The 27,577-nt window shown below is 46.0% G+C and overlaps 1 protein-coding gene across 1 annotated transcript in view; it reads right to left on the reverse strand.

Annotated features, from left to right (window-relative positions):
* Positions 1 to 26,879, reverse strand: part of DOK5 (docking protein 5) — a 136,662-nt gene extending 109,783 nt beyond the window's left edge. The window contains exon 1 of the mRNA XM_008141193.3: positions 26,723 to 26,879. Coding sequence (XP_008139415.1) covers positions 26,723 to 26,788 — 66 coding nt within the window. The 5' untranslated portion in view covers positions 26,789 to 26,879. The remainder of the gene's footprint in view (positions 1 to 26,722) is intronic.
* Positions 26,880 to 27,577: the final 698 nt, after the last annotated feature.

Raw genomic sequence — 27,577 nt, forward strand, 5'->3', positions numbered from 1 at the left:
GCTCCCCAGGCCTGGCAGGCACAGCATGTTGGCCCAGTGAGCACACAAAGCCAGGCAGCTTCCCAATCCAACGTGACCCTGGACCATGTACATGAACTCCAGCAAAGCAGAGGGGGATGGGCTACTGGGATTCCGCAGAAAAGGAAGGAGAAAGGTTCTCTCTCAAACTAGGCCATGGGTCCTGTGCTGAATCCATTTCGAAAGCCCGCATGCTATTTCTCTCCATAGTCCAGCAATATTGTCCGTTTTTCCAATTAGCCATTATTATAAAGTGATTTTCTCAGTAGACATCTCTGGCTGTGCATTAAAGGGATTAGCAGTAAAAACAACACCTCCTTAACCACGACTAGAAATTGAACACGGGAGGGCTTATTTTCTCTTTAGTTCTATTAAGAAGCTATAAATTATACAAGCCCAAAGTTTAAAACAGGCTGTTATAAAAATGTTATGTTAGTTCACGTACATACATTTTAAGATTCAGTATAAAGTGTGACTGTTAATTGTTGAGCATCTGTGGGTAGAGAAACAGCTCCTTCCTCGGCCAGCCAGCCTAATTAATGAAGAAAGGGAGAAAAGACCCTACAACAAAGAAAAGGAAACAGCTCGGTTTCTTATAGCAGCGTTGTTTCCAGGAAAATCTGTGCAAATGAACAAAAAAATGCCAATATAAGAAAAAGGAAGTTGGTATTTTACAAAGTGTCCACACTCTTGTCCAAAAGCTCCCAGAGGGCCCAGCTGGCATGGCTCAGTGATTAAGCATCGACCTATGAACCTGGAGATCACCATTGGATTCCCAGTCAGGGCACATGCTGGGGTGGTAGGCTCCATCCCCAGTGGGGGTCGTGCAGAAAGCAGCCAATCAATGACTCTCATCATTGATGTTTCCATCTCTCTTTCTCCATTCCTCTCTGAAATCAATAAAAATATATTAAAACAAACAAACAACCATAAAAACCTCCCAGTGGATATTTCTGTCTCGGTATAACTGGGTGGTTTTATTGAATTAACCTGCTGAGGTGGAGGAAGGGGTCAAGGTGAATTGGAATGAAATTTCTCTCCTCGATCAAAGCCATGGTCTTACCAGCAGGAGTTTTCAACTTATAGAACTGAACTAGAGAAAGTAGAGAGGAGGCAAGAAATACCTTCTAGACAATAATAAATGCTCCCTCACCACCTTGCTTTGTATGTGTTGAAGACAAATAGGATGAGACATTGAAGGTAAAACCCTTTCCAAAATGCTGGATATCCTCTCTAGCTTAAAACCCACCAATGGCTTCCGATCACATACAGAAATACATCAGAATCCTTCCCACAGCCTATAAGCTCCTAGGACTGAGCTCCAGAAACAGCTCTGAACCATCTCCCCACCCATCTGCCTCCTGACACGCCTGCCCCCAGATGTGTGGAGCTACTGCCGTTCCCCACGTGGGTCGTGGTTTGTTACATCTTCTGAGCTCTGCCCATGTAATTCCCTCTGCTTAGAGCAGTCATTTTCAAAATAGGATGCAGTGATATGCAGAAAAAATATAATAAAACTTGTATTTACTTGTGTATGCAACTGGAATAAATAAGAAAACAAGTTTAGTAAAATATGACACTGTAATATATGGATTAATAGTAGAGCACATAATTAAATGTAAAGATGTTAGCAGTTGCTTTTTCTTAATTGAATGACTTATGTAATCAGAAAAGTTGGAAGACTATGGGTCTAAACACCCTCTGCGTATTACCATCTCAACCCAACTGTGCCTGGAATAGTCCTCTTTATGACACACTTCCTCCAAGCTGGACCCTCCAAAGCTGGACTGATGTATCACCAATGGCTTTCTGCTCCCATTCTTGCCTCCTAGCATTCTACTCTCATCACAGAACGATCAAATCACTCTGTGACAGCTTAATCAGACCACTTCCTACTAATCCTCCCACTGATTCTCAACACACTTAGGATTCACCCACTCTCCTGGTTATGAGAGCTAAATTCCTACAGGATCTGGCCCGGTGAGCTCTCCAACCTCATATGACGATCCCCTTTGTCCTCTGGACTGACTGGCCTGATTGGGTTGTTCTCAATTGCCACAGGATCTTCTACACACAAGGGCTTCCCACAAGTCTGCATGGCTGGGGCCTTCTGGACTTAAGGTCTCAGCTCTTTCTGACCACTCAATGTCAAGCAAACACAAGCAACTCTAGACCTGAGATGTTCAATATGGTGGCCATCAGCCACAGTAGCTTTCGAGCCCTTGAAAGGTGGCTAGACTGAAGTGAAATATGCTGTAATAAATAAAACACCAGATTTTAAAGACTTGGTGGAAAAAGGAATGCAAAATGTCTTATAATAATTTTTATAATATATGTTTAAATGATAACATCTTGGATATATTGGATTAAATAAAATATATGATTGTTAATTTCATTTTAATTTTTTAATGTGCCTTCCAGAAAATTTTAAATTGCATACATGGCTCACAAGTGCAGCTCACATTCAATTTCTACTGGACAGAGTAGCTCTAGAATATATTTCATTTTCCGTGGAATTCTTAGCTCAACCTACTATTTTCATTCATTTAAAATTAATTCCCTACCTCAGCTGCTCAGGATCTCATTGAAGGCAGGGGTATTTATCTGTCTTATTCATACTATGCCATCCAAGTTCCCTGCACATGGCAATACTCAACAAATATCTGTGAAACAAATGATTGCTTTTATAGCACCTTTTATACTAAGCTTATGTTTATTGAGCATTTCGATGCATTATAAAAATAGAGTTAATGTATCTATTTTATAGACAAAGACAGGATTATAGAGAGGTTAAGTGAGCTGCGCATGATTAATTCCATAGAAATCGTGATTTGGACCCGGACAAAGTCCATGTAACTTCTGCAAAGCTGGACTGCCCAGACCAGGGACCAAAAATAAAGTCTCCCAGTGTTTCACTGTCTCCCCAACAGCACAATGAGACAGGAAGGAGAACTCACTCACGGCTGTTTCTCCGGGGCTAACACATAGTAGGTGATAACCCCAATGGTAATAACAACAGTGAACATTATTGACTATTGACTCAGTGTGGCAGGCATTGTTCTGAGAGACGGTGGTCAGAGGTGGTCAGACTGAGCAAGCGGCAAAGAGAAGCTGGGTCTCACTTTCAGAGCAAATCAAGTGGATTTGGAATTACCATTGACCTTGATAACTTGCTCACTGCCGCTTTTGGGTGTCACTTTGCAGGTGCTGGTATTTGCCCTGATGCAGCTAAATTACATTAAATGTCTAAGAGTCATGGCCCCAGTGAACTGCATAAATTGTATAATCAACGTATTTTGTTCAGGACAATAATATAAAGCAGGGAGGGGTAGGGTCATGCCTCTTTAAACTGGTTTTATAAAGGTTTGCCTGCAAACGCTAATATTTTTACAGGTTTCAGCTCTTTGACCAAATAAGGATGTTTCCGTGGAAGAATAAAGCCGCCTGTTGGCCAGTGTAGACCATGTCGGTGTGCTTGGTTGTCACGCGGATGTGGAAATATAGAAGTAGTGACAGAAATTATTCTGGGCTCTGTGAACCCGTATAATGAGTTTGGACTAATAATAGTAGCATAATTGATAGCTGGAGCCATCGGCAAAGCACTGCCTTCATACTCAGGGGGATCAGTGTCTCCTGAAGACGCCCTTCTGCTTCCACTACCTCCCCCCCAACCCCCCACCCCACCCCGCTCACTCCGCAATGGGTCCCCTGGCCTTGCTGTTGGTCCCTGCACATGCCCAGTCCACACACCCCTGGACCTTCTGTCATTTGTACCGCATTGTCTGCCTGGAGTACTCCTCCCCACGTGTCCACACCTTTCCTTCCGGTCATTGCATAAAAGTATACGTGGGTGCGATGACTATGTAGATGCCAAGTGGATACTGGAAATGTTGGGGGGAAACTTTGTAAAGTATATGATTGTCTAATGCTATATTATACACCTGAAACTAATGCAAAATACTGAAAGGAAACTGTAATTGAAAAAAAGATTTTTAATGTCAAAAAAGTTTATGTGGGGGAAAGTGAGGCACATACATAATGTATGTGCAAACTGTATATGAGCATGTGTAATGTTGGTATATGCCTGAAATATAGCTGAAAACTACATAAATAACTCAACACTGATGCTCTATTTGGATAATATTCGATGGCTATGGGCAGAGGAATGACAGAATTTTTGCTGAGTATCCTTTTTAACTTTTACTTCTTGACTTCTGAGCCAAGGAAACAGCTACAAATTTTTAAAATCAAATACCATACAATCATGGGAGTAATATAAGATTACTAAGTGTCTGCACTGATCATTATTATATTCCCAGCTTATTTGGATCCATCAGTTACCTGTTAGTGTCCAGGACTCAACACAAAGGTGCTGAACCAATGAACCCAGGGGATGGGTGAACTCGCGAGTGAACCGTAAGTGCAGGCGATGCTGGAAACCACAGAACGACTCGGTGACAGGAATAATGATTATTAAACAGGTCCCAACTGCTAATGTGGTTTCTGATGGGCTCTGCACACACCACTAAGAGCCAGAAGACCGAACCTACTGAACAGAGGGCGCGCTCTCATTATCACCTTTCCCAGCTCCGCAGTAGGCATGGCTGCTCTATCAGCGGAGGATAGTTCATAAAGAGCAGAAGCCACAAAACCAAGCTCAGTGCTGCCCACTCTTAGTGAGCACATAGCAAGTCAACTGCAATCAGAGCATTACCCAAGGAACTAAAATTTGCTCAAAATTCAGAAACAGATAGCACCCATCCTCTTCCAGTTTCGGAACCCATGGAACCAAATGCTCATTGAAGTCGGTGTGCAGCGCTGGTTAATGTACTGAAGGCCGAGCAGCTCACCACTGCCGGCAGCATAGTTAATTTTCCTCTTTTATAATGAAATTCCTAAGACATTTCAAGAATTTACAGAGGGTCTAAATCCTGAAAGTCACAAAACACTCTATAGATCTTCATGCTAAGAGCTGAAATGTACACTGAAGACTGTAGGTATAACTTCGTTGTATTACTTATTGGGACCTGAAGCCAAACTCTATAAGCAGTGAATGGGCGGCTGCCAAACACACAGAGCTCAGCCTCCTCGTGGCCTGCGGCCAGGTTTCTCACTGAGACACTGGCCTTTCCCATCAGGCCCTGCAGACACTGGTGTCAGGTGCTGTAGCCCTTGGGGAAGTTAATTCAAGATGTACATTAAGGGTCATAAAAATATTACAGCTCTTTAGCATCATAATCACATCCACTGTAACAGAGCAATCCAAACCACTGTCAAAGTTACAGGCCCAAGTGTTATTTATAGCTAGAGGCCCATTGCACGAAGATTCGTGCAATAGGCCTTCCTTCCCCTGGCTTCCGGCACAAGTTTTCCTCCGGCACCCGGGACCCAGGCCTTCCGCCTTCGTTCCAGCTGGATTCTGCCGCCTTTGCTGCAGACTACGGCCAGAGTCTGCCATCTTCGTCTTCGCTGCAGACTCTGGCGGGAGTCTGCCATCTTCATCTTCACTGCTGACTCCGGCTGGAGTCTGCCGTCTTCGTCTTCGCTATGGCCGGAGTGCCGCTCCTGTAGATCCCTTTGCCCCTGCCTTCCCTCTCAGAGCAGGCGTACTTCCCTGCCCAGCCACTCTGCACCTGGAGCGGCTGGGCGGCGGGGCAACTGGGATCTTTGTCCTTCTAATTTGTGTATTCCCTCCTGATTGGCTGGTGGGTGTCGCAGAGGTACAGTCAATTTGCATCTCTGTCTTTTATTAATGTAGATTAGAAACAATTTAATTGTTTTAACTGCCAAGCAAATCATGTTCCTACTCAATGGCGTATCACTGACTTCAAAATTATGGTTTTAAAAATTCTGAAATCATTTGGGAAAATTTTACAATATTATACAATATATTTTAAAACACGGGATATGACACTGTAACTATGTAATAACTGCAAGCATGTGAAATTTCAGGTAAGTAGGGGAAATGGAAAGATATATACTATAATAAATATTATTGACATCAGTGTGGTCTTCCCTATTCTGTGTCCAGTGTTCAAATTCAGTTGACTGTATTCAATGAAGTAATCTTGGCTATGAACATTGTTCTAAAGATTCTATTTATAGAACCTAGCTTTATTCCATTGGTCTATTTTCTGAAAGCAAGCCTCCAGTAGGAATTCAAGGTATCCAGTTAGCCTTGTTACTAACATGAAAATGACAAGGATTGGATGTAGGAGCCTGCATGATTCCAATAGAGAAAGGCGTGATCAGAACCCATAGCTGCTCCTATTTGTCCCTGGGCCATGAGTAAGTCATGCATCTTCTCTAAGCCCCAACTCCTTCATCTATAAAATAAGGGCAATGACAGGACATCCTAAGGGGCTGAGACTGAATTCAAACCCAGATTTAACCATTATGCCACATGGCCACTTAGTCAAGTGATGCGGTTAACCACAGAAACAGATGTGGGTGTCTTGTCTGTGTGCCCTTAGTGAATTACTTAACCTCTCTGTGTCTTCATTGCACTAATGTAGACAGAGGTCCCTTTAAATTGGCCAAAGAGGCCATGTAAAGTGGTGGCGGCCACCTGGCCATCATTCCACTGGCACTGGCTCACGGCGCCACAGTCCCCGCAGCAGCAGCAGGCCGGCCCTAGGTGCCCACGAGGGCCCCAGAGGACCACTGTCTCATTGCTGAAACTGCCATGTTTAAACATTTGAGCCTCTGAATCCAAACCCCATTCTTCTCTCCTGACAAACTGCAGCTGCTGCTGCTTCCTTGATAAACTTAAGATGATTTGCAGAGACCTCTTTGTCCTCTAATTTACAACAGTGAGAGACATGTTGCTGACAACCTGAGCTATCGATGCTCTTACTCAAAACGTCAATAATGGTCACTAAAGGAAAATGCATTTCATTCTGATTGTGAGGATGTCTTACAATGTTTCTGAGAATAATTATGCTAAGGTGCACAGCCACGTGCCTAGCAACCTCTCCTGCAAAGGAAACTATATCATGAAAATGACGAATGAGTTTACACGTGGATGAACGTGACCTGTTGCTCTCCTAAGTGCCAAACAGATATATATAAGAGAAATGATCGATGATATTACTGGACCAGGTTTTTCAGAGTAACACAATATACAGTAAGTATTACTCTTATCATACAGAGAATAGATTTTCAATATGTTTTCAATATAATGAATTCATTAGAAAGCCTTCTCTCTCAGTTGCTGTTCTTTGTCTCTGGCCAATTAGGGTCATAGTTTTTTATTGTTTTACAAAATGTATGAATGTTCATGGTAAAATAAATAGACAGATAGATAGATAAATACAAAAGCATACCAAAAAAGCAAATGACCCCAACCCTCACCCCTCCATCAATCCTACTTCTTAGAAGAAAGTAGTTACTTACAATAGTTACTACCAGCAACCTTCATTTTTTTCATTTTTCGTACCCATGCAGAAATATAGATGTGCACACATTCATGCCAAAATCCCTCTTCTTTATGTCGCTTGCTTCTCTCACACTTCACAATACATCAGGACTGTTCTCAAGAAGGTATAGCAGGGGAGTAACACAGAGGACAGCAAACCTAAAGATTCGCACTCACTGGGGGTGATTTTTCACCTCACAACAGACTATAACACCTTTCAACCTCCCACTCCTTCCTGTTCATTGTTTTTAATTGACTTTGAGAGAGAGAGAAAGAGAGAAACATCAATTTGTTGTCCCACTTATTTATGTATTCATTGGCTGATTCTTGTATGTGTCCTGACCAGGGATCGAACCTGCAACCTTGGCATATGGGGGCGACGCTCTACCAACTGAGCTACCCGGCCAGGGCCTAAACTGATACTTTAAACTGACCAGTGTAGCCTTGGTCATCCATGGGGCGGTTTCCCCACCTCTTGGTTTGTGGAGTTGGCTCACTGACTCGTTCAGGTCCCTGTGTTCCTGGGGCGTTCTTGGCTTACGAATCCAGGTGAACACCACCAGCCCTGGGCTCCAGCCGCAGGGGTCACCTAGAGACTACGACATGCACTGTCAGTTCTTCTATTCCAGTGTTCCAGCATCCCTCTGAGACAGATCCGTGATTATTCACACCCACTTAACGGAGAAAACAAAGCAGGAGAGGAAGTGACCTGACCAAACTGCAGAAGGTCAATGGCATGGGGACACCTGCCCGCCACCTCTCACAGCTCAATGTGCTTAGTCTTCACAGCTCAAAATATAATTTCTAAGGAGCTAGGGCCTTGGAGATGTCATGAAATCTCTCTTGGCCTCAGTTTCCCCAGCAGTAACATACAGGTTTCAGATGAGTTAATATCAAATCTCTATGCACTTTGAGTGTTTATTTATTCTGGCACTATTCTCTCTTTCTGGTTTCAAACTTGAACAGATATTATTCCTTTTTATGTTATCCCTTAAATTTAATATAACCTTCACTTGCATGCCTCTCTATGTCAAAGGATAGTTAGAAACATTTTCTTAAGGGAGGGAGAGGAGGGGAAAGTGAGAAACATTGATGTGAGAGAGACACATCGATTGGTTGCCTCCCACAAGCGCCCCCATCAGGGGCAGGGATGGAACCTGAAACCCAGGTACGCACCCTTGACCAGGAATCGAACCCGTGACCCTCCGGTGCACAGACTGGTGCTCTAACCACTGAGCAATGCCAGCCAGGGCAAGAAATATTTTTAATAACCCTTATATTATCCTTTTAGTCCTTTCCCCAACTTATATGCCAGTCCTTTGCTCAGTTTACATCTTTAGAAGAGAAAATGAAAAATTGTTCATTTCTAATCCCATATACCTAGTGCCCATCTCAAATCACAATTACAAATTCCCCAGGATGAATGACCTTGACTTGGGGAAGCTGACCCATTATTTGAATGAGCATTAGAATAATTAGTCTAACAAAAGGAGTTTTTTCATCTCTGACATATTCAACTTCATCTATCTCTGAAAAATAGTTAAACACCAGTAAAATGTCCAATCTCCACACACGCTTTATCCACTTTATACTGTATCCATCTCTCTCTGATGGATTTAACTTTAGACATTTATTTCTGTATGATAAAGAACTTTTTCAGTCCCATATGTAAAACTGTCAATCTCATTAAAAGGTAGTCCAGCAGCCCCGGGGAAATGTACTTCTTTCTAAATCTTTAATCATTCTTGAAACATCTGCCAGTCAGGATACCTTCTATAAACTCCATTTATTTTACAAATGTTCCCCGGAAATTCGAAGTCACCCACTGAAATTGACAGTTCTGGGGGGGAAAAAATGGTTTCCTCTCAGTGAGTGGGCGACCGGATGGCCCAACGCCCTGTTCTGGATTCAAGGGAATGAAACCCAGAGACGAAAGCATCTTCCTCGCCCCGGTGGTAGCCAGGTGCACCGAAGCCTTCCGTGGTCGGTGTAAGCAGACAACCACAGGGAAAAGAGCTGAAATCGGGCCTTTCAAGCAAAGAACAAGCTAAAGTAATAGCACCTAAGTCTTGCCTACTGCTTACTGAGAAAAACGTGGTTGAAACTAATACTTTACCAAGTACAAGTTCAATATAATGAACCAGTGAAGGTATTTTCTTAATTCACTCATGAGATGGATCTATTGGAGAGAATGGAGCCTTGGAACAACATAGTGAATGAAATAAGTCACCAAACTTTCATTTTATGAAAATTAAACTAAAGAGCCATCTCAGCTTTGAGAGCACAGGGTAAAATGCAGGGGAAACTCTGGACCAACAAATCAAGTTAAAAAGCCTCTTCCTGCAAAAGACTAAAGCTGACGATTTTCAATTACAAATCCGGTTGTTGGGAGTTGAGCTTACCAGGAAGTAGATTCTAAGGAGATGTGCATTCAGTGTGAGTTTAGTGGGGAGATCTGGGTTGCAACCCCTCGGGCAGAGTCCAGGGGGAGAGGTCAGCTGTGAGACCCTCTCAGCAATGCTCTCTGAAGGCTCCCAACCCAGGCAGGAACTTGGACGCCTACAGAGTTGTCCCAAACTGGGGGAGTCCCTAAGTGCAGCGGTTCCCCAGGACAAGCTTGGCTTTGGGCCAGGCCACTTTCTTCAGCAGCAGCAAGGGGCTCAGCTGCAAGATGTAAGTCTATCCCCCTCCCCCAACTCCACCCAAGGGAAGGGGTGGTGCAGGCCTTGAAGGCTCCAGTGCCCACCACACAGGTCCAATCCAATCCCAGTCAACCTTTCCACAGGGAGGCAATGGATGCTGAGAGGTCAAGCCCAATGGGAAAGGTTAAAGAATCCCAGGTGGTGATGGTGAAAGAATTAGGGAACTGCTAAGCTATCCAACTGGAATGTTGATGGGACTTGGGTGAGAGCATGGACAGTCCAGCCCCTCCTTTCCCAGAAGGTCTGCTGATCAATGAGGCACAACAATAAAGCTGAGAGCTGGGAGGAATTCATTCATTCACTCAGCAGAGTTATTGAACCCCCATTATATGGGGAAAGCAAGCAGGGTAAGGACAGCTGGAGCCCTTGTGGAGCTCACAGACTAGGGAGGGTAAAACCATCAAAACTTTACCCTCAGCCCAGCCAGCATGGCTCAGTGGTTGAGCATAGACCTATGAACCCGGAGATGACGGTTCAATGGTTCGATTCCCGGTCAGGGCACATGCCCTGGCTGCGGACTCAAGCCCCAGTGTGGGACATGCAGGAGTCAGCCGATCAATGATTCTCTCTCATAATTGATGTTTCTATCTCTCTCTCCCTCTCTCTTCGTCTCTGAAATCAATAAGAATATATTAAAAAAAAAAACTTTACCCTCAAAACCTACCATTTGAAACAGCCATGAGTGTCATAAAGACACAGGCAGCCCTGTCCAGCAGAATTCTCTACACTGAGGAAATATTCTAATCGGTGCTGCCCAGACGGGAGCTACTGACGAAATGTGGCTACCGAGCACTGGAAATATGGCCAGCGTGACTAAGGAATGGCACTTGTTGTATTTTATTTCATTTTAACCAATTTAAATATAAAGGTCTACACGTGGCAAGTGGCTTCTCCCACCAGTTAGAGGGGGATGGTGTTGGGAAAGCATCTCCAAGACAATGACAGCCCAGCTGGGATTTGCTGGATGAGGAGGAAGCAGAAGAAAGAGGAAGAACTTCCTAATCAATGAAAAAGCACGTGGAATGGAGTAACAAAGCCAAGAGCTGGGCCTCAGAGGAACTGAAGGGAGCATGCTGGCTTGAGCACGGACCAGCGGGTGCTGTGCCCGGAGCACTGCTTTGGCGGCTCATTGGTTGGAACAATGATGTGGGTGGTCTGAGGTGTGGCAGGGTCCAGATCTGAGCCTCTCGAGGGCAGGCAGGATGTCTATGTGTAAGGGGAAGGTATTGGAGTGTTTGAAAGTAGAGGGAGGACAGGGTTAGGTTGCAGCTTTCCAGGTGATCACTTCGCCATAAACAGAACAGATCTGGAGTGGGGGAGGGGACTGAGCCAAGGAGCAGAGGCAGGAGAACATCCCAGAAGGTCACACATTGAAACACGCCCAGATGGGACTGCAGGAACAAGCCCTCTGGGGGGAGAGACCGGGACGGCCGCTTTGAAGAAAGAGAGAACCGGCCTGGCCCTCTGCACACACCTGTGATTGGCCACCCTTTCACAAGGGCAGCTTCCTTCTCAGGATTCATCTCAGAAAACAGCATCATGTGCTCCCCAGGAGCTTCCGCTTCACTGTTTGGTCAGCAAAGATGAGAAATCACCTGAAAATGCCCATTAGTAGCCGGAAGTAATTTTAGAAATTGGGGAGCAGGAAATAAGTGAACACTGGGCATCCACAGCGATGTGTGAAAAGTGCTCCAACCCCAGTTAAAAGAGGAGGACGGTGTATAAAACAACATCAAACAACAGGAACCCTATGTGCAAAGCAAATTACACACATACCACACATGCACTTTCACATGTACTTACACATAAACATCTGCACACAAATGTCCAAGAATCTGCTCGAATGGCTGTGCCTGGGAGTGAGACAAGTCTGGGGTAGGAGGGAAATTTCCTCTTCATTGCATCCTGGGTTTTGTTGTTGTTGTTTGGGGTTGTTTTGGGTGTTGTTTTTTTTTGGCATTTTTAAATGTCTTCACCATGTGCATGTAATGCAAAAAAGTTATTAAAAAAAATTGGTGTGTGTGTGTGTGTGTGTGTGTGGTAAGAGATGTGTGTGTGTTTGTGTGGGTGGTGTGGTGTGTGTATGGGTGTGGGTGGTGTGGGTGTGTGTGTGATGAGTGTAATGTGGTGTAGCATGTGTGTGTGTGGTATGGGATGTGCGTGCTTGTGTGTGTGGCGTGGTATGGGTATGGTGTGGGTAGTGTGGTGTGTGTGTGTGTGTGTGTGTGTGTTATCATGTGTATGTGTGTGGGGTGTGGTATGGCATGCTATGTGTGGTATGTGCAATGTGGTATGTAGGAAGGGGTGTGATGTGGATGGTGTGATGTGTGTACATGTGTGTGTGTGTGTGTTATCATGTGTATGTGTGTGGGGTATGGTATGGTGTGCTATGTGTGGTATGTGTAATGTGGTATGAGGGGAGGGGTGTGATATGGATGGTGTGGTGTGTCTGTGTGTGTGTGTGTGTGTGTGTGTGTGTCTGTGTGTGTAGCCATGTTTTGTTACAGGTAAAGTTGGCCTTTTTTCCCTGTTTCTTTTTTTCCAAAAAAAAGAAACTGCCTTTTGAAACCCAAAGTAATAAATGTAGAAAGCTACCTGTCTTGTTTGGGGTCTGACACAAGTCACAGCATCAGAGTGGAATCCAAAGTTGTCTCTGCCATTCTCCACTCGGGAGGCCAACGGAGGGCACGGAGGAGACCGACGGGGCCCTCAGAGGCGGCGTGTGCTTGGCATGCTTTTCACATCCACCGTCCCGCTCCGGGCTTGAGGCGGCAGGTGGTGAGGGAGCGAGGTGAGACCTGTCTGTCTCCACTCTGCCACAAGGAGGCTGAGGTGCGAGAGGTTCAGGGACAGCTCCGGTCACAGCAGATGGCCAGCAGCAGGGCCGGGTACCAATCAGGCCCTCCTCATTCCTGCCAGGTTTCTCTCCTCCGAGGACTGCAGTTGGGATAATGCAGAAGGTCTAACAACAAAAACCACACAAAGGAATGCCCCCAAACTCTTGGAATTTCTTGGGATTTCTGAATATACACATGATATGCTAGGGTTAGTGTCTGTTGCATAATTTAATATGCAAAATGTTGTCTCGGGGTTTCATTTATGTACTTAAGTGTTTATTGAGCTCCTACTATGTGCCCAGGCACTGAGAATTCAGCTGTGAACAACAAAAACAAAAACAATAAAAAAATAAAACAACAGAAAAAGATATTACTCTCAATTCTCAGAGACAAGAAAAAAAACAATAAAGAAATGAAGAATTTAACAAGTAACATTACAGTTGTGAGGGCTGACTGAAGGAAACCAAAAGGGTGGTGAGACAGAGAACCCCCGAGGGAGGCCACCTGGAATGGGAGGGTCAAACGCTGTCTGCGAGGGCGGCTTCTGAGCTGGTAACTGAGCTAAGAGCCGGACATGGAGGAGCATCATGGGTAAAGGGAAGAATCTGAGTGCAAAGGCTATGAATGAACAAGATTGTCCTGTGAAGACCAGAAAGCAGCCAGAGGGCTGAAGCTTGGAGGGAAAGGGAAAGAGGCTCGAGACTCCGAATTAAGCAAGGCCTCGCGGTTCTTAATATCTTGGAACAACATAAGTGGAATATTCAGGAATTGCATCTAGCCAACCGTGAAAAGATGAATACCCTCCCTCCACCCCCGCCCAGGCTAGACCTACCTGAAGCATATTACAAGGCTGGCCAAGCTAATAAAAATATTGTTTGGGCTACATTAGGCAATATGTACTTATTTGAGTCAACACATAAATCTTTCTTTTTTACCTAGTATGTGTTGATCAAATTTTCAATATTATAACTTTGTTTTTAGAATAAAAATAACAAACAGTCACAGTTAATATGATTTACCATATTTCCTAGACCAAAGATTTCTATAGAGCATTTCCCAGGAAGGTGGTTTTTTTTTTAAGAAAGTGAATAACCTTTTGTGTGTTTCTAAACCCTTACTTAATAACTACTTTTTAAGTTCAGTAAATATCATTCTCAAAAGAAAAGGGGCTGCAAACTGGAAAGTTTCTAATTATAAAATTGCCAAGAACTCAGTCTCATGCTTGAGAAACCTATGTACAGAGGGTCTGTTTCTCATTTCCGATTAGCAAGACCTTTCCAGACTCTCGGGGCACGCTCTTGCCAGAGGAGAGGAGGCGGCGTTTCAGAGGTGCTGGGGAACATCCTCTTCCCAGGCGCATACACTTTGGGCAACAAGTCCCACTGCTGGAATTTTTCACCAAGGTGCTCACCCGCTGGGTGAGACGATGAGTGGTCTGTGGTACCGTTTGTAACAGAAAGGGGTGGGGGGGAAGAATTACACAAATGCTCCACAAAAGAGGTGCAGCTTGACTTCAAATTCAGGTTCTGCCACGTACCAGCTGTGTGACTTGGACGAAAATCTTAGTAACTAACTCTGTTTTAGGCTCTGTCAAGTGGTCATTAAAATATTCATGCACGTTTTTAATCATAATAAAAAGAAAGGAAGGAAAGAAGGTAGGACGAATAAATAAGCAAATAACTATATGAGTTTGGATATACCCATACACTGGAATCCTATCTTATCATTCAAAAGCATGGTAGGTTGCTAAGCAAGAAAACCATGGGACAGGAAAGTGCATAATCATAGATTATGCACATGAGCACACATATGCACAAGACTTCTGGTACATAGACTGTTCTGGAAGAAACTCTTCATGGTGGTTGTTTTTGGGGAACGAAACTAGATGATTCCTGTGGACAAAGATGAAAGGAAATCTTACCATTCAATGCATAAACCCTGAACCTTCAAATTTTGTACCAACTGTACCTATTTCCTATTCCCAAAAGATCTAATAAAATTTAATTTGAAGGAGGTCAATCCAAACCTCCAGCATTAATTGCTGTATTCCCTGATACTGAATTTGGAGGTTACATACCAACAGTAATATACCAATGAGAAATTCTAGAACATCCTACCACTCAAGAGTAGCATCTCCAACAAAACCAGCTGGGACCTACAGTTTTCTACTTGTCTTCAAACCCTGGAATATCCCATTCTATTATTCAGACCCACATTCCTTCAATCAGCAAATACTGAGTATTTACTATGGGCTGAAAGCCGGGGACTTGGCACTGAACAACATAGCCAGGGTCATTTGTCTCATAGAACTTACATCCTAGTGGGAGAAAACATAACTAAAAAAATTTTAAGAAGAAAATATCCAGCATAAATATAAGAAAATTCATCTTTAAAAGTCCTATGTATGCTCACATTAGAGCCGAGTGCCAGAGGGATGTGGGGCGTCTTTAGAAGTGGTGGGTAGGGCAGGGCATTTGAGGCAGGAAGTAAAAGCTCAGACCTGGATACCAACAGGAAGCTACCAGCCAGGAGAAAATCAGAGAGAAGGCAGATTCAAAGGCCTAAGCTCTCCCGCAGCACACTCCCCGGAGGAATGTTCCTCTCAGCCCTCACTAAACACCACATTTGTATCTGAATCAATAGATGTTGGAGACCAGACTGGTTTCATAACATCTAGATCGGGGGCCGCTGTTGGTGAATTACAGCCCAGGCTCCAAAGTGGTTCTTGGGCAAATGGGCCCAAAGAAGTGCACGTTGGCAGAAAGAAACCCGGAAACCTGAAGAAACTGTTCATGTGAAGAGTCCATTTTGCTAGGGGATTCGCAGAGGTATGATTTCTCAGAGGTTTTCTAAATAGATCTCTTTTATTGAGTTAATATGTGGTGTTAAGATGATAAAATGCATTTTAAGAATTGAATTGCTTTCCTAAACAGTGAGAAACTTATGTTAAGTAAAAGCTTTGAATTCAAAGCAGTGTTTTAATTTAAATTAAATTAGTCCATTCATAAGACTGGCTAATTTCTCTATTAAACACTAAAGCATTCATATATGAATGAAGGAAAGATAAAGGCTTAGGCAAGGGGGAGGGAGGAGGAGTGGGGAAGGCTTAGGCAAACGTGAGGTAAGTTCCTGAGTTTTGCAGGGTGAGAAGAAACATATGCACCTATCGTAATATTAGATGCAAGTTCCTTAAGAGGGTGCTACTGAATACATGGTGTGTGTTTTTCTTAAGACCCATACGTCTGAAAAATATTAATATCCACTTATTAATATAGAGAGAAAATACACATTTTTTTAAAAACTCTCAAAACTCAATGGTTAAAAAACAAACAACGCAATAGAAAATGGGCACAAAACATGAATAGGCATTTTCATCCACACACACACACAGAACGTCTAAAATAAAGAATAGTAACCACATCAAACGCTGGTGACATCGAATCCTGGCGAGGGTGCAGAGAAGCTGGATCACCCACACGCCGCTGGGCGAATGTGAACAACAGTTTCCACTGTGGAAAACAGTCTGGCAGTTTCTCAAAAAACAAACAAGAACCACCAATACAACCCACCCACTGCTCTCCTGGGCATTTGCCGAGAGGTGTTACCGAATCAAGGGTATGTTCTTGTCTTTCCCGGAGAGAAATAATGGGAGGAGGCGTAGTTAGAACACAAAAGGTTTGTTAAGTTTTAGAGGGAAGAGAGCATAGCTTGATGCACAGGGAGAGTGGCTGTGGCTCCGGAGTCTTCACCAGGTTGCATTCCTATGGTGCTGGTGAGTCCTGCTCCTGGTTCATCTTCCAGGTCCCTCTTTTGGCGAGCTGGTACCAGCTGGCACAGTGTAGGAGGGCTACATGCTCCAACATACTACGCATGTCTCATTAGCATTTTAAATCTCCATGCAGGGGTGTGTTTTCTACTATTATAATGAGCAAAGGTCACCAAAAGGACAGTCTTAAGAGCTACTGCGCAAGAACGATTTTAGGGACTTTCCCTTAATCCGGTGGCACCTTTTCTGAGGTTGAAAGCATTCCTAGCCCTGTGGAAGGGGCACGCAGTGTCCTGCTGTTCTGGCTCTGTGCTCGGATCCAGGCCCCTATCACTCTCTGGCAGGTGGCCTCCTACAGAGGTATGAACACTTACGTTCACTCAGAAACAAGTGCACAATGTTTATATCAGCTTCACTCATAACAGCCCCAAACTGGAAACCACCCCAAATGTCCACCCACAGACGAATGACTAAACAAGTTATGGTACATCCATACTGTGGAATATTACTTGGCAATGAAAAAGGAATTGATCATGGGTACAATAATAATTCCAGAAAGGTTACATACTATTCTTAAAATTGTAGAAATGAAAAACAGATTAGCGGTTGCCAAGGACTTGGGGCTGTGGGAGAGGGAAAGGGCGAGGGGAAGGACCCTGTGGTGACGGTGACGGAATGTTCTGTATCTGACTGTAGCAATGTCAGCATCCTGGCTGTGATGCTGTGCTATTACCATTGCGGGAATCCGGGTAAAGGACATGGGATATCTCTTTGTATTATTTTTACAACTGCATATGACCCTACCGTTATCTAAATAATTTTTTTTTTAAATGAGACTGTGGTCTTAAGTTTTTGGAAGATGTAGATAGTGGGTGGTGTAAGAATCTGATAGAAACTATGAAGCATCACCTGCATCCTCGGAGGAGCCTGTTTAAGGACTCGGTTCAAGAATATAATCCACTTGGGCTGTTTCCAAATCTTAGCTATGGTGAATTGTGCTGCTATGAACATAGGGGTGCATATATCCTTTCTGATTGGTGTTTCTGACTTCCTGGGATACAGTCCTAGAAGTGGAATTGCTGGGTCAAATGGGAGTTCCATTTTTAGTTTTTTGTTGAAACTCCATACTGTTTTCCACAGCGGCTGCACCAGGCTGCATTCCCACCAGCAGTGCATGAGGGTTCCCTTTTCTCCACATCCTTGCCAGCACTTGTTGTTTGTTGATCTGTTGATGGTAGCCATTCTGACAGGTGTGAGATGGTATCTCATTGTTATTTTGATTTGCATCTCTCAGATGATTGGTTACATTGAGCATGTTTTCATATGTCTCTTGGCCTTCCGTATGTCCACTTTCAAAAAGTGTCTAAGTCCTTTGCCCATTTTTTAAATTGAATTGTTTATCTTCCTTTTTTTTTAAGATGTATGAGTTCCCTATAAATTTTGGAGATTAAACCCTTATCAGAGATAACATCGACAAATATGTTCTCCCATGCAGTGGGCTTTCTTGTTGTTTTGTTGATGGTTTCTTTTGCTGTGCAGAAGCTTTTCACTTCAGGTTTTGGAAACAGCCGAAGTGCCTATCAGCAGATGAGTGGATTAAAAAAACTGTGGTACATCTACACAATGGAATACTACGCTGCTATAAAAAGGAAAGAACTCTTACATTCATAACAGCATGGATGGACCTGGAGAGCATTATGCTAAGTGAAATAAGCCAGTCAGAGAAAGATAAATATTACATGATCTCACTCATTTGTGGAATATAATGAACAACATAAACTGATGAACAAAAATAGATCCAGAGACAGAGAAGCATCGAACAGACCGTCAAACCTCAGAGGGAAGGCAGGGGAGGGGGGCGGGTAAGAGATCAACCAAAGAACTTATATGCATGCATATAAGCATAACCAATGGACACAGACACTGGGCGGGGTGAGGGCATGTGCTGGGGAGTGGGGGTGGCCGGGAAGAGGTCAATGAGGGGAAAAGGGGACATATGTAATATGATATGTAATACTTTAAACAATAAAGAGTTTTTAAAAATAAACAATAATAATAATAATAATAACAAGCAACAAAACAAAAAGAACATAATCCACACAGCTCGAGTTACAATCTCTGGGATCCAGGCCATGAACAGAGGCTTAGAAACTAGTAAAATAAAGGCAGTCCCCACCTGCTCCGCACAGTTCTGCGTGCAGATACTCAACCCAAATTTAGCCGTCTGCATTCTAGAAAGAAACTATTTTAACTTCGACATTCACAAGTATCTGTGGCATTTCTTAACTCACAATTGTACTTTGAAATTCTCCAAAATGCGGGCTGGCGGGAGGGAGGCAGCAGAATCCGTCCTGGCTGGGGATCTCCAAAGGTTTACTGCCACCCAGCTGGAAGCAATGCCGAGAGAGGGGGAAATCATGCGGCCTTCCTCATGCCCCAAACCCGGGACAGGGAGAGATCTGAGGGTACCTTCCACCTGACCATTTGACCTTGTACTGACACTAGTTCTCCCTAAACTATCGCAAATATACTAATCTCAAGTTCACAGTAAAAGTCCAAAATCAGACTGTTAATTCCTCAAGGATGTTGACTGGGCCTATCTAATTTAAGGCGGTTTATCTTGAGCTTAACACTAGTAGGCACTCAATAAATATTTGATGAATGATAAAATGAAAGCAAATATATCCCAAATGAAAACTAAACTCTTCAAATACCAAAGATAATGATTCCCTGACAAAAACTACCAAACGGCTTAAAAATAAGTATTTCTCATCTTCTACACTGGCAGATGGATAGGAAAGCAACACAACAGTAATTGTGTTTATGTCTACACTCAAAGTCCCTCAATTGGCCATTCTTGGATAAATCGGTTTTGGGGACTATGATTAAAGGCTGATTTTAATCCTGTCATCCACTCGGACCACTGAATGCCAATGCCTGAAATACCAGCAGGAAAGCACGGGGGACATGGGAACCCAGGAAGCTGATTCCAATTGGGCCAAAATGCTGTGTGGTCTTGACTTGGGCCTGTGACTTCAGTCTATGGGACCATAAATTTCATGACTGGCAAAGGTATCCCCAAAGTCTTTCTTTTAAGGAAGAAAAACCACACTTCATACATCTTACTAAACAGTTGTGTGTGTCTTATGTACCAACAGTATCTGATAAAAGTATTCTATTTCTGTGATTTTCCTATTACTAGAGGCCCAGAGCATGAAAATTCATGCACTGGATGGGGGGTCCCTCAGCCTGGCCTGCCCCCTCTCACAGTCCGGGAGCCCTCAGGGGCGGCAGGTGACCCATCGATCAGGGGAAGGCGATGCCCCCATCACACCTCTGCTGCTGCCACTGCCAGCAGTGCAAGCCTTGGCCGGCCCTGGTGACCTGAGCCTCAGGCGGCCCTGGGCAGCTGGGCAGCCGCCATTGGAAGCTTGCCTCCACCTCGGGCCAGCCCTGGGTGGCTGGGGGGCTGAGGGGACTGAGTGCTGCCATCTTGTGGTTGTGGGCACCGCCATCTTTGAGGGTGGAGCAGTCAATTAGCATATTACCTCCTTATTGGCTGTGAGCACCACCATCTTTGAGAGCAGGGCAGCCATTAGCATATTCCCTCCTTATTGGCTGTGGGAGCCACCATCTTTGTGATGGTGTGAGGGTCAATTAGCATATTCCCTCTTTATTAGATAGGATGATTGTAACTTTGTCACAGTATCATAAAAAATGCAGATTCCTAACATCCCTAAATCCAAAAACCCTAACTGAAATATGAATGCCTCTTTGGCACACCGAGTCAGGTGAAACAGAAACCAAGGGGAAGAAAATACGTCTTCCTAAAATCTGGCCATTTACTAACCAATTTTTCAAATCCATTCTCTGCCCCCCAGAAAGACCCCCAAGTAGACAGAAATACCTGCTGGTCAGATGAGCGCACTCCAAGCAAAGTCAATGGGGATGATTTTGTTCTGGTGTTGATGCCACTGCCTTTATCTAAGCATCATGGACAGTCTTGCAATGGCAGAGGTTCCTTCTGTACTCAGCATTGGTGCCAGGCAGCATTTGTGCTCACATGTTAATTATTTCATATATATGAAGTTTGTTTTCCTAACTAACCAGCAAGTTCTTTGAGGGTGAGAGCTACTGCTGCAGAAGCAGTGGAAATAGTAGCCCCCGAAGCATCCTCGTCCTCCAAGGGCAGGGGGAGGAAGAGTGAGAGCAGTAAGCAACATTAGCTGGGTTCCCACTGGACCAAGCATTGTGTTAAGCCCTTTTACAAGGATCATCTACTAGGTGTGTATTATGAGTCTCCCTATTTTTACAGAAGACTGAGCCTTACAAATGTTAAACAACTCATCCAAAGTCACATAACTGGCTGCTGAATGGGGATTTCAACATAGCCTCATGTCAGAGAATGTGCTTTTAAACTAGTCCATAGTGATCGTTCCATGCATTCATTCAAGACATCTTCATCACGTGCCCACTCCGTGCTGGGCATTGTTCCAGGCACACGGGTTCACCTATCTAGAATAATAAAAGCCTAAGCAACCATCGCAACTGAAAGGACGACCGAACAGGCTGCGTGGGGCGACCAGGACAGCAGAGGGGTTAGTGAGGGGTGACCAAACGACTGAGCAGCAGGCTGTGTGGGGTGACCAGGCTGGCAGGGGGGGCAGTGAGGGGTGAACAGGCTGGCAGGGGAGGCAGTTGGGAGTAAACAGGTAGGCAGGGGGCAGTAAGAGGCGACAAGGTCAGCAGGGGGCAGTTAGGGGCGATCAGGCAGGCAGGCAGGTGAGCAGTTAGGAACCAGTGGTCCTGGGGATCAGGCCTAAACTGGCAGTTGGACATCCCCCAAGGGGTCCCAGATTGGAGAGAGTGCAGGCTGGGTTGAGGGGACCCACCACCCCCTCTGCCCCCCGTGCACAAATTTCGTGCACTGGACCTCTAGTATATATATACTAGCTTTCCCGTTGCAGGAAAAATCCTGCAATAGGATTTCCTGCTGCACTCTACCCAGCCTCCGTTCCTCCCTTGTCCCCCGCATCACTTTCTCCTCCAGCCCGCCCGCGTTTCCGTTCGCCCCCGGCCCCGCCTCCGCTCCGCCATTGTCGCCTGCCCGCCTTCTCCTCCAGCCCGCCCGCGTTTCCCTTCGCCCCCAGCCCCGCCTTCTCCTCCAGCCTGCCTGCGTTTCCGTTCGCCCCCGGCCCCGCCTCTGCCCCGCCCCTGTCGCCCGCCCCGCCTTCTCCTCCAGCCCGCCCGAGTTTCCCTTCGCCCCTGCCCCCGCCTCTGCCCCGCCCTTGTCGCCCGCCCCGCCTTCTCCTCCAGCCCGCCTGCTTTTCCATCCGTTCGCCCCCGGCCCTGACTTCGCTCCTCCCTTCTCCTCCCCTCCCCCCCTTTTGATGCTGTCTTGATATGCAAATTAGCCACCATCTTTGTTGGGGTAATTTGCATACTCATCCTGATTGGTTGGTGGGCGTGGCTTGGCTGGTGGGCGTGGCTTAGGTGTAGCGAAGGTGCGGTCAATTTGCATATTTGTCTATTATTAGATTAGATAGATAGATAGATAGATAGATAGATAGATAGATAGATATATCCAGTAACTGAACTGCCGAACAACCAAACAACCAGAACAACCGGTCGACCAGTCGCTATGATGCACACTGACCACCAGGGGGCAGACTCTCAATGCAGGAGCTGCTCCCTGGTGTTCAGTGCACTCCCACAGTGGGAGCACCGCTCAGCTGACCGGGATGAGCGGCGCTCCCACAGCAGGCCGATCCCTGCAGGCCATGCCACCGACCAGTGCATGAATCCATGCACCAGGCCTCTAGTAATGTAAATAAAAGAGAGAGAATTCCCAGCCTTCACTGAGCCTCACATGCTACCTGGGGGATACAGGCAATCAATAAGTAAACTCTACAGATCAATATGTGAGGCGGGTGATAAGGCTAGAGAGAAAGAAGGGAAGGGATATAGGGGGAGGAGGAGGGAAGAAATAATAAAATAGGGTGTCTGGAAGGCTTCAGTGAGGAGGTGGCATTTGAGGAAAGGCTGAAGGAGGTGAGGGAGGCAGACGGGGGAACAGCATCCCAAGCAGAGGGAAGTGCAGTAGAAAAGGGTCAGAAACTCGGAGCCCATTGTAAAGCTTTTACTCTGAATGGCATGGAAAGACACTGGTGGTTCGAGCAGTCAGGGAGCCAGATCGGGAGGTCATTGCAATATTAGTCTAATATTAATGCCGGTGACCCCCTCGCCCAAGCGCACGCACCCTGAGGGGGGCTCAGCCCAGGGTGGTAACTGTGAATGGTGTGAGGGACAGTCGGATTCTGGGTGCATTTCAAAGATAGAGCCCACAGAATCTCCCGATGGATGGTCTGGGGGTGAGAGCTAAAAGGAGAGAGGAATGAGGTTTGATTGCTGCTTGCTTGTTTGGTATTTACCAGGGCAGCTAAAATGCTGGGCCCTCTCGTGGCTGAGCTGCAGCCTCCAGCAGAGGCTGGTGTGGATAAAGCCATCAGGGTTAGGGTGCTCTAAGTCTGAGGCAGCTGTCAGAGGTCCGGGGGAGATGTGGGCTAGACAGGAAAGATGGGCCTTGGTAGACAAGAGCACAGACACATTATTTAAAGGTGAGCAGTCGAGGGGAGGGATGTAGATGAAAACACTAAATGTGAGTTTAAACTCTGAGGTCTGGATTGTGGACAAGCCAAAGCAAATATTGATTGGGATATCCTCTCTGCAGCAAAAGAAGAAACCAAGTGAGGACAGTTCCACTGTGCCATGCAAGCCACACACTCAGTCAGGTTAATGATGTGCAAACTGTCTGATTCACCACTCAGCCAAAGATACATTTTTAGGGCCTTTTGGGGGTTAGCCAAATAATTGTAGACAGCTGCTCCCCTTCTGACCCCACAGCCCCCCAAATAGTAACATGGACATTCCTGAACAAATACTGCCCAGGGCACAGCTTGAGGCCTCCATGAGCCAGCGGAGAGGAAGCTGGAGAATGAAGATGTGAAGATACTGCGACTTTTGAATTTCATTCAGCTTTCCTATGTTTAAGGAAAAGTCAATACGGATGTGATTACTTAATCACTTAAACTGGTTAGGACCTCAACTAAAGATGAGCACTTATCCACCATTCATTTGTGGGGACAGTCTTAGAATGTTTCCTGTCCTATTAAAAAAAAAATCACTTACATGTTTATAATTTGTAAAAGCTTCATCCAGTGAGAATGCCTCCAGCTGCATAAACATTTATGCCTCTGGGCACTTGAAAATATAAAAATAAAGAAATCAATAATCCTTATATCCTTCCACTGATTCTAACTCATCTTTGATTGTACTAAAGAAACCATACAGTCAGAATCAATATTATATGCTTTCACTGCATTTTTACAAGTATTATCTGATTTAATACTCCCCACACAGCTAATGTTCATTGTATAGATTCGAAAACTGAGGCCAAGAAAGGTCAAGGGTCACAGAGCTAATGAGTCATAGAAGCAGAATTTGTTCTCTTTTTCCAAACCCGAGGGAGCATCTCTTGGCACAACAGCTGCTTTCCATGAAATGTTGTTTTCTTGTTTAATTATAAACCCTCCCAAACACGGTTCTAATCCACGGACACTTGTCTGGATTCCATTAATAAAACCACTATGTCATATTAGTTCCTAAAGAGGCTCATGAATTGCACTCTGTAAAGTTCAAGGGGCACTGGCTGGGCACCCACTCTGTACCAGACACTCTGCCCTCCCTCCCTCTGAGACTTACCCCCCATTGCCTGCGGTCCCAGATCTGCAGCCTAGACGAGTACCATTGCCAGGGCTCACTTTGGACAGAGGTTCCCTATACCGTTTCCTGGAAGCATTTTCACCATTACTTGCAGTCTCCATTCAAAACTCTAGTTTGCACTGCTTTCTGACAACTATGTGAATAAATTACATAATGAGAACACTTTTTAAAAATTAACTGGTGACAAAACCAATGTTAACAAAGAAGACCAGATTTCTTTTATCATATTTTTGACCCTTTCTCTCCATGAGCAATAACCATCATCTAACAGATATTCTAAAATTGATGTGAGTGTTAACACAGACTAAATGAATAGATCCTGAGAAAGTCTACTGCTCACTGGCATCCAAAATACTCTAAGATATAAAATGAATGCAAACTCTATTTCCTTTCCTTCTGCTCCAAATATCTGTCCATAAACATTGGCGCACACATAGGACTATATTGTGTCAGTTGCAGTAATATAGAAAAATAATCTCAATTACCATAAGCTAGAAAGTTATGGTAACTAGTCTTTCAAATAAATCACCATGTGTCACAATTTGGCATACACTCCGATCCTTATGAATAATTCACATTTTCTGCATTAATAATGCATGTCCTCTTCCTATTGGAATGCTCCCTAACGCAGAATGGCTGTCTCTGAGCAATTTCCTCAATTGACATGACGGAGTAAGTCTAAACTTAGAACGGCGTCTTTTTAATGCTGCCTTTACTGTTGTAACACGCTGGCTTGCCCATAAGATTATAAAAAATACAAAGTTCCTATTATTTCCTGCCCTTTGCATGGGAGCCGCTCAGTTAGGGGCCCAACAGTGGTTGCTCCTGCTAATGAGACTATCTGCAGAGCAAAAGCGGATCAAGGGAACCCAGGCAGCGCTGGTGGGGATTGGTTAGTCCTGCGACATCTCTCCCTAATTATCCATTCACAGTAACAAAGGGCATAAATGCTAAAACATAGTGATGGGCAGGGAGGCGGGGGGGGGGGGGGGGGGGGCGGGCGGGGAGAAGAGAGACCAAAACAAACCAAGCAAGAGATTTTAATAATTACAAATGTTTCCCATCACCAGGTTTTCTTTCCAAGCCATTCACCACAGTAAAATTGTCAGGCACATAAAGAACGCCCAAAGACCAAGTAAGAGAAAGGTGCCCACGACACGTATTTGTAGAGAGACTTCACTATAACTCTCTTCCCAGTGGGGCCAGTCCCATCACCGTTGGCATTTATTATGATTTCAGACATTACTAAGTTAACTTTCCTTCCCCCACCTCTCGCCAAACGCACACAATAGACAAAGACAGCCCCAGCACAAGGCAGAGAGAAATGAGGTAGTGTGAAATTTAAAAAAAAAAAAAATCATTCCAGTATCCTCTCTCTCCCTCAAGCATCCTTTGTGGTCACTCAAGCCCAAAGGGAAGCAGAATGAGTTCTCTCTGAAGTCCCATCAACGCAGAGAAAAGGGGGGAGGCGAGGAGCCATCCCTGTGCCTCATCTGTCCGCTGTGAGTGCTGTCGGACTCATTCATTCTTTCCTTCAGCGCCAATGTAGGCAACACTTGCTCTGTGCAGGGAGCAGGTTCCACCCAGCAGAGATCCACCATCCGGGCTAAGCACCGGGGAAAATTCAGACCCCGGTCCCTACCCCAAGACGGCTGGCCAGAGGCCACCCACGCCGCCTGTGCCAACACCTGGGACAGAGGTGGGTCACTGTCCAGGGCCCCAAGTCCAAAAAGACCTTTCCCGGGGCCGAACCCTCTCCCTGGGGTCAGAGGGTCGCCGACCTTGTCCGCACCGAGGGCGCCAGCCCCCTTCTCAGCCTGCGGATCCATCCCCGGGAAAAGTTAAGTCGGCGGCGAGCGGGAAGAGGGGCACCGGGCACCCGGCTGGCTCCGCGCCCGCCCCGCTCCCAGCTCTAACTCCCATGGCTACCGAGAAATATTTATTTCCAGTAGATGGGCTCCAGCGGCTACTGGAGCCGAACACGCGGCCACCATCAGAAAGCCACGCCATCGGAGAGATAAAGATAGACCCGTTACACGCCCAGACCTGGCCCTGCAGCGGCGGCCCCGAGGCGTGGGTTCCGGCGGGGTGAGCAGCGCGCAACCCACCGGCGCGGCCGGGATCTTCCTCCCTCGGAGATGCAGGCTAAGGAGGAAGACAATTGAACCGACGAACAGAGGGAAAGAGGACCGATACTCACCCCCAGGCGTCTGCTCCGGATCCTCACGTACCCTTGCTTCACTATGTCATTAAAATTGGAAGCCATCCCGGACAGCCAGCCGGCGACCCTCTCGCCCAAGCGCACGCACCCGAAGCGGCTACGGGGAGGGTGGAGGGCAGGGTCCGAGGAGGCGTGGGGGTGGGGAGAAAGTTGGAGAGGGGAAGCTGCCTCGGCTGCGGCTCCGCGTGGCTCTAGAAGGCGCACATCAGTCTGTCCCCCCGAACCCTGAAAGTGGGCGGCCGGCTTGCAGCCACTTTGGGGGAGCGCAGAGCGCGGCGGCGAGGCGGCTGGAGCGCCGGCGTCAGCTGACTCATCAGCCAGCCCGCCAGGAGGAGGAGCGGCGGCGGCTGGGGATCCGAGGAGGAGGAAGGAGGCGGAGGAAGGAAGGGGGTCGAAGGGGAGGAGCCGCGTGAGTCCCTGCGCCCCGCGGTGGCCACCCGCAGGCCGACACACTCGAACGCGCTCTCTCGGGCCCTCGCCCACCTGGCCCGTCCCGCTTCCCCAAGCGATTGCGCCCTCCTCCCTGCCCGAGAATGCCCCGCCCGACCCCACCTGGCCGTCCGCCTGCGGAGATGTCGCTCCTTCTCTTCTCACTCCAGTGGCTTATTTTAGGAGGAGAGGAAATTTCACTTTTTCCCAGCCGCCGCCTACCCCGCCTCTCCCTTCAGCCCCATCTCTTCCCTGAGAAGGGCTGGCTTTTACCTCTGTTGTGTGTGCATCTGGGGAGGCGGTGTTGCCATGGTTTGCCTTGACCTTGGCATACGAGGGCAGGGATATTGCCATGGCTGAAGCTTCGCGCTCCGTCGGGTTTCCTTGGCATCCTGGACCCAGCCC

The sequence above is a fragment of the Eptesicus fuscus genome, chromosome 12 (genome assembly GCF_027574615.1).
Source record: "Eptesicus fuscus isolate TK198812 chromosome 12, DD_ASM_mEF_20220401, whole genome shotgun sequence".
NCBI classification, from domain to species: domain Eukaryota; kingdom Metazoa; phylum Chordata; class Mammalia; order Chiroptera; family Vespertilionidae; genus Eptesicus; species Eptesicus fuscus.